Genomic DNA, 13,070 nt, shown 5'->3' with positions numbered 1-13,070 from the left:
CTTAGAACATCTTGATGTCCTCCTTGTTCTTCCTGGACAGTGACTTTTTGGGAGTTTTTTCCTACTGCATAATGTGATACCCACTTCAGATTTTTTTTTTTATCAATACATTCAGTAAGTTGAACTGTCAAGTTTTATTACAAAATTACGTGTTAAAACAATTTTTACTAAACTGCATTTCTATCTAGCATATTTTTGATATGGAAGTGATAGTATGGTATAGTTCCAGAAGAAGTCTTCAATCAGTCCACAGAGTCCAGTTAGCAAATACTATGTCCTATTAAGATTGCTGAAATACACAGTTCAGGTAAATTTACTAGTGTTTTTTAAAGGTTTGTTTGTTTTCACAAGATGCTCTGTCCACACCCTTATAACATGTAAAATATTATGTGCTATATTATGTGGTAAAGTTGTTAAAATTCAGTTTCTAACATTAACTTAAAAGTACAAACAATCTAACATGATGATTTGACTTACAAACTTTCAACTAAATTTATGATGGTTTTAAAGCAGTGCATTGAATAGAAACCATACTTTGAGTACCCATACAGCCATTTTTCACTTTTACTACAATATTCTATAAATTACATGAGATATTTAACACCTTATTATAAAATAGGCTTTGTGTTAGATGATTTTGCCCAAATGTAAACTAATGTAGTGTTCTGAGCATGTTTAAGGTAGGGTAGGCTAAACTATGTTTGGTAGGTTAGATGTCTTAAAAGCATTTTTGATTAATGATATCTTCAATTTATGATGTGTTTATCGGAACATAACCTCAATATAAGTTGAAAAGCATATGTATTTTCAATTCTGGCATGAACCTATGGGAACCTTTTGCATTTAAGAACCTCCCCATTTTAATAATTTCATGGGTCTAAGATTCTTCATCTGTTTATAAGGAACTTTAGTCTTAGTGATTAGAGACTAAATTTTTTTTTGAGCAGTAAGAAAACAGCCTTTTGGGACAGATAATGAGTGATTCTTATGAACTCGACATTGCCAAGAAATTTTACTTCACATAAGAGTTCTTATGTGAAATTCACATAAGCATGCCCAGTATTAAAGACAGTTTGTATCAAGTAACCCTAAATGTTTATTGAAGAACCTACAGCTTCAACTGGCTTACGTGCAGATATGTACCAGGAGAACATTTTAGCTTGGGCATCTTTACTTGGGGTTTTCAGAGGATCCAGGAAACTCACTGTATGCAGAGTCTTGTGGATGTACCTGAATGTTTTTGGAGGCAGGTCACATAGTTTCTGAAAGTGTTCTCTTATTTTCCTCAAATGTAGGGAACCATTGTTACAAGTTGTTTAACAGGAGAATAGTAACAATGTCTAACTTAACGCTAATGATTTTGTGTGCTGAGCTCCCATTAATTAAAATATCTTTAGAGTGCTTGTTTCCAGATCCTTGGTCTGTATTACTAAGATACATGTCCAGGTGCTACTTCAGGCTTACAGAATCAGTCTTTGGAAGTCTCCTTATCTGACAGTATCTCTTTTTATATTTTCCCACTCAATTTTTCGCTTCCTGACTCCTAGCCTCTTTAGCTGCTTGATCCAAGCCAATTCTGTTGGCTCACCTTATGACTATTGATTTCATACTTATCATGAATTATGAGGGCAACCACCTCATTAAAACCTAGATATCCACATCTCTTAAATTTCTGTCAAATACTGCAAACCAATGCTCAATTTTATATTACTCTAGCTTCTGAATCAATGAGGCATAGGGAGATAATTAACACTTTTGAGTGTCGAATATCTGCCAGCCACCATGTTAATCACTTTATACGTATACAATACAATCAGCATAACAGCCCTACAAGGTTTAGATATTATTGCCCTTCTATTACAGAAATGGAGGCTGAAAAATGTGAAGTAACGTGTCCTGATTAAACACAAGTAGGCAAATAGCAGAGCGAAGATTTAAACTTAGTTTTATTTTTAAAAATGCCTTATTTCCATGCAGTATTTATTTATTTGTTTATTTATTTATTTACTTAGAGATGGGGTTTTGCTCTGTCACTCAAGCTAGGGTGCAGTGGCATGACCATAGCTCACTGAAGCCTTGAACTTCTTGACTCAAGCGAGCCTTCTGCTTCAGCCTCCTGAGTAGCTGGGAATACTGCCACATACCATTATACTAGTAATTTTTACTTTTATTTTTTTTCTTTTGTAGAGATGGGGTCTCATTATGTTTCCCAGGCTGGTCTTAAACTCCTGGCCTCAGCAATCATCCTGCCTTGGCCTCCCAAAGTGCTGGGATTATAGGCCTGAGCCATTATGCCCAGCATAATTTATTTTTAAAGTTTATATTTTTGTAATCAATATCACACATGTACATGGTTTTGACAAGACTTTTTGTTATGAGAAACTGTTCCTCTCCTTCTCCCCACCATCCATATCCTCCTACCCTCCTCATCCCCCACCAGTGGCAAGACTTTCAACAGTCAGGTCATGCTTGTGGTATTTACTTCCATATGTCTCAATGCTGTAATATGTGTATGCTGCTACTACTTTGATTTTCAGCTCTAGGCATTAACCATTGATTTTTCATCTTGGAAGACAAGAATCTAGCTGTTTACCCTCTCCCCACAGCCCCTATGATTCACATACACACTTTATTATCGTCTGTCTTCCAATATCATTGATATAATATTGGTTAGGTCAATATTTAGTGCTTATGTTATGACTTTGTAACTAATCCCCAAATGAGACATGCTCCCCTTCAGCCCTAATTTTCATTTTTCTTGGGGAGTTAGTTCTTATCAAGGTTTTTTACTGGCTGATTTTATATATAGTTGTCACTAATCTAACCCCACACTCTGTACCAAATATTTAAATTGAGGCTTGTCAAATGTGAGCTTACCCACAGGGTAATCCGATTGCATTATTTTGTTCAGAGCTTTCAATATTATCTGAGCTTTCAATGTGTTTTAAGATCTTGCCTTTGCCAGATTCTCCAAAGATATTTTTTGTCTTTATTTGGCTGGAGAATAAATGCCTGGCTGTCAGCCTTCTGAGGTTTGGGAGTCTCCATGTCATGATATCATGAGTCTAAATACCTCAATACATTCATTTAATCAGAATGGTACCCCTAGTCTCAACTATGCCTGATGCTCGTAAGTACAGAGACCCTTTGTTTTACCCTTTCCAGAGAGTAACCTTCAATTTTCTACCTGGGGGCAAAAGAGAAGGTGGCTTGGCTATTTAGTCAAGGGGAATATGGAATTTTAACTGCTTTTTAAAAATAAGATAACAGCTTTATTGAGATATGATGTATATGCCAAAAGATTCCCTTCTTTAAAGTGTACAATTTTGTGGTTTTTAGTATATTCACAAAGTTGTGTAAATATCACTAATATTTAATTTTAGGAAATTTTCATACAGAAACTTTGTACCTTTTAGCAGCTATTCCCCACCTCTTCTTTTTTTTCCAGCCCCTGGCAGCCACTAATCTACTTTCTGTGTGTGTCTCTCTCTCTTTTTAAAACGATCTCTTTTTACATCTTCTAGACATTTCATATAAACAAAATCTTACAATACATGCATGGTCTTTTGTGACTGGCTTCTTTCACTTAGCATAATGTTTTCAAGGTTCACCCATATTGTAACATGTATCAGTACCTTACTTCCTTATATTGCTAAATAACATTTTATTTATCATATATCATTTTTTGTTTTTTTCATTAGGTGATAGTATTTGAGTTGTTTCTACTTTTGGCTATTATGAATAATGCTGCTATGAACATTCATGTACAGTTTTTGTGTAGATATATATTTTCATTTTTCTTCGGTGTATACCTAAGAGTGGAATTGCTGAATCATGTAGTAACTCTAGTTTTACCTTTGTAAGGAACCGCCAAACGTTTTTTCAAAGTGACTACACCATTTTACACATACCTAGGAGTGAAATTGTTGAGTCATACAGTAACTTTATGTTTTGCATTTTGAGAAACCACCAAACCGTTTCCCAAGGTGACTGTACCATTTTATAATACCACCAGCAATGTGTGAGTGTTCCACATTTTCTGCTTCCTTACCAACATTTGTTATTGTCTGTCTTTTTGATTTTAGCCATCCTATTCGGTCAGAAGTCATACTGTGTTTTTTGATTTGCATTTCCCTAATGACTATTGGTGTAGAGCACCTTTTCCTGTTTGCACTGGCCATATCTTCTTTGGAGAAATGTCTTTAATTTTTTTTTTTTTGCCCAGCCTGAGCATGATAGCAAGACCCTGCCTTTACAACAGCAACAAAAAATTAGCTGGGTGTGGTGGCCTGTGCTTGTAGTCCCAGATGCTTGGGAGGCTGAGGCAGGAGGATCACTTGAGCCCAGGAGGTTGAGGCTGCCAAGAACTATGATTGTGCCACTGCACTCCAGTGTGGGTAACAGAGCCAGCTGTCTCAAATAAATTTTGTTTCCCAATTAAAAATTGGTCTATTTGTTTTTTTAATTGCTGAGTTGTAAGAATTTTTTATTCTGGATACTGTTTCCTATGAGATATGTGATTTATAAATATTTCCTCCCACATTGTGGGTTGTCTTCGCTTTTCTGAGGGTGTCCTCTGAAGCACAGAAGTTTTTAATTTTGACGAAATCTTATTTTTTTCTTTAGGTACTTATGTTTTTGGTGTCCTATCTAAGAAACAATGGCCTAATCCAAAGTCAAAAACATTTACTCCTATCCTTCTAAGAATTTTAATTTTAGTTCTTACATGTGTATTTGTGATTCATTTTGAGTTAATTTTTGTGTGCAATGTGAAATAGAAGTCCATCTTCATTATTTTGCATGTGGATATCCAAAGTTGTCCCGGGACAGTTTGTTCAAAAGATCACTCTTTCCCCATTAAATTGTCTTGGCACTTTTGTTGAAAATCAATTCCCTCTACATGTAAGGGTTTATTTCTGGACACTCAATTCTATTTCATTTACCTATATATCTGTCCTTAGTACCACACTGTCTTGATTATTGTAACTTTGTTACAAGTTTTGATTTGTCTTACTGCTTCTCACACTTCGAACCACTCTTTTTCAATCTCCTCTACCTTCAATTCCAGAGGTATTTGAGCCTTTAGGGTATTCTGTCATGTAAAGTGCGTTGCTTCTAAGTCTTCTTCATTGATAGCTTAAGGTTCAGCTTTCCCATGACTGCAAAGCCTTTGATCATTTTTTCTTCTTTGAAGCTGCTAATTTTTTGTTGCCGTTGTTTTCCAATTTATGCGACTCGTGTACCTTGAAAAGGAATTTTTTATCTTGTTTTAATAGGGTTTCCAGGGTGAGCAAAAGTAGTTAAATCTTTAATATTCTAAATATATATTATAAATAAATTACTTTTCATATCTTTTTTTTCCCTCACTTCCACATCCAAGCAGGGACACTATCTAGTGGATTTTATCCCTTCACATCTCTGGTTCTTTCATTACATCTCAATAACATTAGCTACTATTATTGTCATTACTTCATTTGTCTTATTTAAACTTGCTTCTCCTATTAGCTGATTAGAGCTGACCCTTACAGAAAATGTAAGCCAAATAATATTTTCAGAATTAGATCAATTAATAATTATGTCCCTTCAAGACTCCAGAAGCAATTAAACTTCAGTCAATATTAGTTCATCCCGACTTGTTTTGAAAATTTTTTTTCTATATAGACAATCAGTGCCAGCACCAGATTTTGTTTAGATTTTCAGTCAAACAAGCACATTTGGTCAAGAGTTTTTCATTCTTCAGGAGGTTGGTAACATTTTCCTGTGGCCTGGTGAATTTCATGACTTTCTAAGGTTTGAATAGTAAGAATATTGATTAATCTATGCATATCAAGTTGCTGGATTTGATCTAGTTGGCATTGATGTTTGACAGTATGTGTAGTCATTAAAAGCTCAAATGTCATAGTACTCTTAACCTCTGTGTCCTCCTCACCACATAACACACAGATCTCATATATTTAGCACTTTTTATATGAAAGGGTCATGTCAAAGATTAAATTTCCATGATTTCCAGTAGAGAGAAAAAATTCAGTAACCATAAGAGTATTAAAATGAATGGCTGATATATGGGAATCTAGTTTCCTTTTATTTCTCATTTAGTAAGGAAGATTCCAGGATTAGTATCTGAGCTATACGTAATCTACATGTAGCTAAATCAAACCCTTACGTTTCCTTTGCAATACATTTTCCTCCATATAACTCTACATAGAGGCATCACAGGATTAAGAAGAAGCCCTTTTATGAAAGCCATTACACATATATACACTCACGTTTGCATGCACAAAATTATAATATGTCAGGTCAGAAAAAGCTTATTAACATAAAATGGAGTTGGTCAATGAGTAAAAAAAATATAGGCTGATAGGAGGGATAAGATCTAGTGTTCGGGAGCACAATAATTTATATTCTTTTGTATTTTAAAATAACTGGAAGAGTGGAATTGGAATGTTTCTAACACAAAGAAATGATAAAAGCTTGAGGCAATGGATATCTTGATTACCTTATTTGATCATTGCACATTGTACACTTGTGTCAGAATATCACATGTACCTTATAAATATGCACAACTATTAGTTATCCATAAAAATTAAAAATTAAAAAATCTGTAAAATGGTTTAAGCATTTAGCAGTGCTGATCTTTCTTAAATTATTTTTCTAATTTTGGAAACAAAGCACAAAATCTTTGAATTCACAGTTGCTTAAAAACTGAGGTTAACTTGCGAGTGGCAGGCTTCAGAGATGAGAGAACTAACGTCAGAGGATAGATGGTTTCTTCTACAAATAACACCCCCTTATGTATTGTTCTCCACCACCCCCGCCCAAAAAGCTACTCGACCTATGAAACAAATCACACCATGAGCACAGATAACCCCAGGCTTCAGGTCTGTAATCTGACTGTGGCCATCGGCAACCAGAAATGAGTTTCTTTCTAATCAGTCTTGCATCAGTCTCCAGTCATTCATATAAAGGAGCCCAGGGATGGGAGGATTCGCATTGCTCTTCAGCACCAGAGTTCTGGACAGCGCCCCAAGCAGGCAGGCAGCTGATCGCACGCCCCTTCCTCTCAATCTCCGCCAGAGCTGCTACTGCCCCTCTAGTCCCCCCTGCTGCAGAGAAAGAATATTACACCGGGATCCATGCAGCCAGCAATGATGATGTTTTCCAGTAAATACTGGGCACGGAGAGGGTTTTCCCTGGATTCAGCAGTGCCCGAAGAGCATCAGCTACTTGGCAGCTCAACAGTGAGTACTACGTACCTGGCACTATGGAGAAGTATTTTCTAGGGTGTGACCATCTTCTCCTCACCATATGAATCCCTTTTGTAGTGTAAGCACGCACACCTCAACTTTCTCCTTCTTTATAATCCGTCTACCCTACTTTCCTCCTGTCTGCCTCCAGTCTTCCTCTTCTCTCCATAAGTAAAGCGAATGTGCCAGTCACTGCGTGCTAAACTTTTTTTCCGCAAAGTTTAGAAGTAGAGTTAAGAAGTTCCTGAACATTAAGAACGAGAGATTGTATGAATCAATGTCTTAAATCTACAACCAAAAAAAAAAAAAAATAGAGTGTGAAGAATTTTGAAAAGCCGTTTATTATGAGGAGGAGGAGTAGGGAGAAAAAATTAAATAAATTTCCACGGTTTTCAGAAGATCATTGTGTCTCCTACACCCCCTTCAGTTTACAAAGCCTGGTCTTTAAACATAGAACTATTATTTTCTGTTCTTAGTTATGGGTGCAGTTTATTGGAATAAAAGAAAGATTGGATTCCTTTCAAAAGTTTTTCTGTGTTCCACATTGCTCAATTTTTTTCAGTTTACTTGATGGAATAATGAAAGCAATACACCACTTGCTATAGTATTTAAGGGAGTTTTATGTTTATAATATCTACAGGATAAAAAAGCAGTATTTGCAGGATTTTAGATCCTGCTTTCAGATAATAGTCATGGGATTTAATAAAAACCATGAAATAAAAATGTATCCAGGTCCTAGTCATTAAAAATATTAAATGGTATTTTATTACTGTACTATCAGAGTTTATCAACCAAATCCAATTCAGTCTGTATCATAGAATAATGTTTTAATATCGTAGCTCCAAATACGTGCCAGAGGGCTGCATTGTACTGACATATTATTACTGATAAAAATGTTGAAAAGTAAACATGACAACTTCTGTAGAATTATTTAAATCAATTTGCAAAAATGAGACCAAAACATAAATAGATTTTCTAACATTTAAATATCATGAATATTTGGATGTGATATTACAATGAAGAATTTTGAGGTCATAATTAACTGCTAGAAGGAAAACAAAGAAAGCTCAGGGTAATGGTTAATGTATGACCCTTTTATATAAAAAATGCTACTTATATATGCGAGATCTGTGTGTTATGTGGTGAGGAGGAGGCAGATGTTAAGAACACTGAGACATTTGAGCTTTTAATGACTAAACATACTGTCAAATGTCAATGTCTGCATAAACTTCTTCCCTCCCTCAAGTCATAAATAATAAAATCTCCATCTCTGTTATCTATAAATCTAGTGAGTAAGGCAATACTGATGTGTGAAAATAAAGCCAGTAGAGAAATCAGAAGAAGACAATGGCAGATAACTATTCACTGGGTTCCAGAGCAAACCTACATTTCTCAGTTTCATGAGGATGTAGTAGATTGGTATGATTGCATTAAATCACCATTTGCCAGGAGTTACTTCTATGTCTGCCCGATGCTGTATTTGCATATAAAGAATATAAAACAGACCATCATAATTTTGCATTGTCTGTCAAATGAAAGTTTCTAGCTTGTTGTTTTTGTTTTGTTTCCTCCCATTCTATTACTAAATAAAGTTTCCAGCTTTTTATTCTGCATCTCTGGCAATGTGACCTGAGTTACTGGAATCCATCATTTTTTTCTTTAGCCAGCAGGACTAATAGACATTACTTCATCAGGCAATATAAAATCTTAAGTGGCTAATGAAGTGTTAATCTTTTTCAGTTTCTCAGATTTTTACTGTTTGCTCCTAATAATTAGCTGGCCAGGTTTCTTTCTTTCTTCCTTCCTTCCTTCCTTCCTTCCTTCCTTCCTTCCTTTTTTCGTTTTATTTGTCGCTGAATTTTAATAGTCACTTTTCAAATATTATCTTCTGACACAGATGGCCTTAGAGTTATACACTTGTCTGTGCTAAACTTTTGCAGGCAGATTCACATTGACAATGTAGATCTAATTGAAGAAAGTAATATTACCCATTAATCTCTGGGCATGTGCTGACATATTTTGGAATGAAATAGATATTTTGTTTTTAAAATTTAATTGAAACTGAAATTATTTTCAAAAATATGTTTGATCTTATTTTTATTATGGTTAGTAATTAATATAGTTTCCATATGATTCAACGAGGCTAAGAGATCAAATTTTGTGATGTAAAATAATCCTAGAAAGGCAGGAATTGTTCATATATGATACTTCAGGCTTTTTGACAGTCAGGTTTTTGATGCTATTAAAGTGAAGCAAATCTGATCCCCTTTTAATTTCAACCACTAGATGATGTCTTAGACCACTGGAAAATAGTGTCTCAGAGTAAATTAGACCAATATTTATGAGTGAAAGTTATGAGTGACATGGTAACTTCACCTTAAGTTTGTATGATTGGTGGAGCTTCCAGCTTATGAATGAAATGTGTGGGAAAAATCTAATTATGGAGGATTCTGGAACCTTAACTAATATTTTGTTTTATTATGCTTCGACATTCCTGAAGCTAAATAAAGCTAACTCTGGCAAAAATGACGACAAAGGCAACGAGGGAAGCAGCAAAAGTGAAACTGCTACCGAAAGTGGCAAGACAGCAGTTGTTTTCTCCTTGAAAAATGAAGTTGGTGGATTGGTAAAAGCACTGAGGCTCTTTCAGGTGAATGTAAAATATCATTACATAATTTTAAAAGTGACTGTGTGCCTGGTTACAAACCTGTTAATCTGCTATGAAACATTACTGAATCAATTTCTGGATAATGCGGTGAAAGATTCAAAGGAACAAAACTTCACGAGGCTTTAAAAGGGGAGTTGTCTGTCAAGCAATGAAATAAGCAGAATTGCATAAGCTGTGGCTTATTAATGCAGAGTTAGCTTGTTAGGAACTCTGAAGACTATTGCCAGGTTAGGAGGTCAGTACTTCAAAAATGTGAGCTTCACACCTGAAAATGAAAACACAAGAGGAGGTAAACAGGGTATCTTAAGTAGCAAGAGCCTGCAGCTTGATTTGATTTGTTCAAATTTGAATTTACACATGTCCTAGGAGCACGTTTATTATGAAAAGCTGAGATACACGAGTATAGGCACTCGGTATTCCCCTAAGCCTCGTTGTTTATGTGTCTTAATGTATCTTTTTGCGAAGATGAGTCACTCTCCTTATATTATATATTGTTGGGCTAGCTCTTCCCTTATAGAAATGTTCATAGCATCTTCTCAGGTCCAAATCTGTAGTTTGAACCTTCAAGAAAGATCCTGGTTAGGGATGAGGCTGGAAAAGCCAAGAAAAGCTGTTGTGTTCTTGCCAGCATATACCTAATGGTTTCTCTACCCTTCAGCAGACACCCTCCCTTACAAATGCATTTTGTTTGGGGGCAGTGGCTGTTGATGAAAGCTGTTAAGATAAGGAGCCTAGCTCTGCATGACGCCTTGGGCTGCTAGTGCAGTGGAAAGATAGCTGGAATTGTAGTCAGGGGATTCAGACCTGTGTTCTCCTGGCTTGGCTAAACACTAGCTGCTTCTTAGGTTCAATTTCTTTATTTGTAAAATTGCAATAATAATTCCTACCTAACAGGATTGCTGGGATGACATAATATGAGTGAAAGTGCTTTGTAAAGTGTACAACTATGAGGCATTATTATGATGCCTCTATGATGATTATAGCAGGAGAATTAGAAGCCTGATTTGGCAAATAATTTCTTGTTCTCTTTTGACCTTGAAGAAAGGATCAGGCACCATAAACGGTGGTAATGGAAATCCGAGGAAATATTTTACAGATAATTATGTCATCCAAGGCTGTGTCCATACAGTGCCAAAGGCAGGCCAATTCAATTAGACAGCTGGGTACAGTGGATAAATTCCTGGAGAAGGAGTTAGCAGCCCTGAGTTTTCACTCTGCCATCAGCTAGTCATGGGGCCTTAGCTAAGCCATTTAACCCATCTGGAACTCAGTGCCCCTAAAAACATCTACTCTGCTTCAACCAAAGGTCATTAAAAGCCCAACGTGACACAATGTATGTGAAGTCTATTGGGCCTTGAACTTAATCTTAATATTATTATCAGCCAACTGAAAAAACATGCATGATATTATTGTAAAGGTTAATAAAAACAGAAATAGGATGTTTAGTTTCCCCGTCACAAGACTAGTTTCTTTATATAGGAGAGGGTGCTGTTTGATTTGATACTATTCTGGCACTGGAAACTACCTATCCTGTTCCTATGTTGAAAATTCTGAGATCATCTAGGATTGTATCAGGAATTGTGTTGGTAATCACAGTGTATCATCTGGAGTGAGAAGATGTCTGCTTATTTGGAGGTGGGTTGGGATGGAGATAACAGAGTCTTCAATTAACTTAGAGGAAATGAAGAACACATCACTGGGGGAAATTCTAACCTGATTTTTAAATATTAAATCACTGCCCTTATCTCTGAGATCCATCATAGAGTGATAGTTGCAGCAACACATCCTTGGTTGAAGCTAGTTTGAAGATTGCCAAAAAAGAACAATTATTAAATGATCCCATTTAGGGGGGTTTTTATCATTATTTTTTTTACCTTTTTTTCACCCTCCTTGCAATCGCCTAAGTTGTTTGTTTTCCTTTTGCCTTCAAAGATCCTCTCTTGACTACTTATCTTGCTCCTATTTCTTTTTCTACCATATGGATTACAGTTTGGCTAGTGTTTCCCAAACCTCAGTCATTTTCATGCCACCTCCCCAATTTCTGCTTGCCATTTGTACTGTTTACTTATAAAAAGATTATAAAAGGTTATTTCGAAAAGATTATTTTAAAACTTTGCTTATTTTAAAAGAAAACTTTATATTAGGGGTTTGAGTTTTAGTTATGTTTTTCAGAAACATTTAAATCTGGATATTACATGATAATAGAATAAATAATTTTTTCCCCAAATAATCATGTGCCACCTGTGGGATGTGTACCACTCTCTGGGAAATGATGATGTTCATTTTATAGGGCCATTTTATATTTTAAATGCCCCTTCTATTTTTTTATGAGGCAGGACAACCTATACACAGAAGTATAAATATATAGATTTTTTATTAATGGAAATAATGGTTGGAAACATTTCCAAGTTTTATTCAAAGAACAAAGAGATTGTCTCTTCCTCTTGTGTGGGTACTTGGCACCTTGCTTAAGATGTGAACAATAAAAGCTCATGGCATTTCTTTTACTGTCCCCTGAAGGTGATTTTCAGATGCTCATGTTTCCACAGGAAAAACGTGTCAACATGGTTCATATTGAATCCAGGAAATCTCGGCGAAGAAGTTCTGAGGTTGAAATCTTTGTGGACTGTGAGTGTGGGAAAACAGAATTCAATGAGCTCATTCAGTTGCTGAAATTTCAAACCACTATTGTGACGCTGAATCCTCCAGAGAATATTTGGACAGAGGAAGAAGGCAAGGGTGGTCTTAGCTTGTCGGGTAATTTTGCAATCTGACAAATATTGCAAAGGGGAAAACACAATCTGTGAACTAATATTTTTGAACCTGCACTGTTTTCAACAGAGCTAGAGGATGTGCCCTGGTTCCCTCGGAAGATCTCTGAGTTAGACAAATGCTCTCACAGAGTTCTCATGTATGGTTCTGAGCTTGATGCCGACCATCCAGTAAGTGTCCAGTAAAATCTATTTCTCACATGCTCTCTCAGCTCCACCCATGTGCCAGGCACTGTGCCATGTTCTGTGCTGCAAAGCTTTATTATAGAACAATTTATTATTTATTCCCCATAACTGAGAGCAGACTTCCAAATGATAAAGCTTCCCTGTACACGTGTTGACTGGAAGCAGGTTAGAAGGATGGTATTTTCACATAGCATTTATTTT

The 13,070-nt window shown here is 35.9% G+C and overlaps 1 protein-coding gene across 1 annotated transcript in view; it reads left to right on the top strand.

Annotated features, from left to right (window-relative positions):
- Positions 1 to 6,987: 6,987 nt before the first annotated feature.
- The window catches only part of TPH2 (tryptophan hydroxylase 2), a 93,294-nt gene continuing 87,211 nt past the window's right edge, over positions 6,988 to 13,070 (top strand). Inside the window, exons 1-4 of the mRNA XM_003259553.2 lie at positions 6,988 to 7,238; positions 9,745 to 9,894; positions 12,462 to 12,645; positions 12,754 to 12,854. Of these exons, the coding sequence (XP_003259601.1) occupies positions 7,134 to 7,238; positions 9,745 to 9,894; positions 12,462 to 12,645; positions 12,754 to 12,854 (540 nt within the window). The 5' untranslated portion in view covers positions 6,988 to 7,133. The remainder of the gene's footprint in view (positions 7,239 to 9,744; positions 9,895 to 12,461; positions 12,646 to 12,753; positions 12,855 to 13,070) is intronic.

Source organism: Nomascus leucogenys, chromosome 10, assembly GCF_006542625.1.
Source record: "Nomascus leucogenys isolate Asia chromosome 10, Asia_NLE_v1, whole genome shotgun sequence".
Classification (NCBI taxonomy): Eukaryota; Metazoa; Chordata; class Mammalia; order Primates; family Hylobatidae; genus Nomascus; species Nomascus leucogenys.
This window is presented reverse-complemented; position numbering and strand designations above follow the sequence as displayed.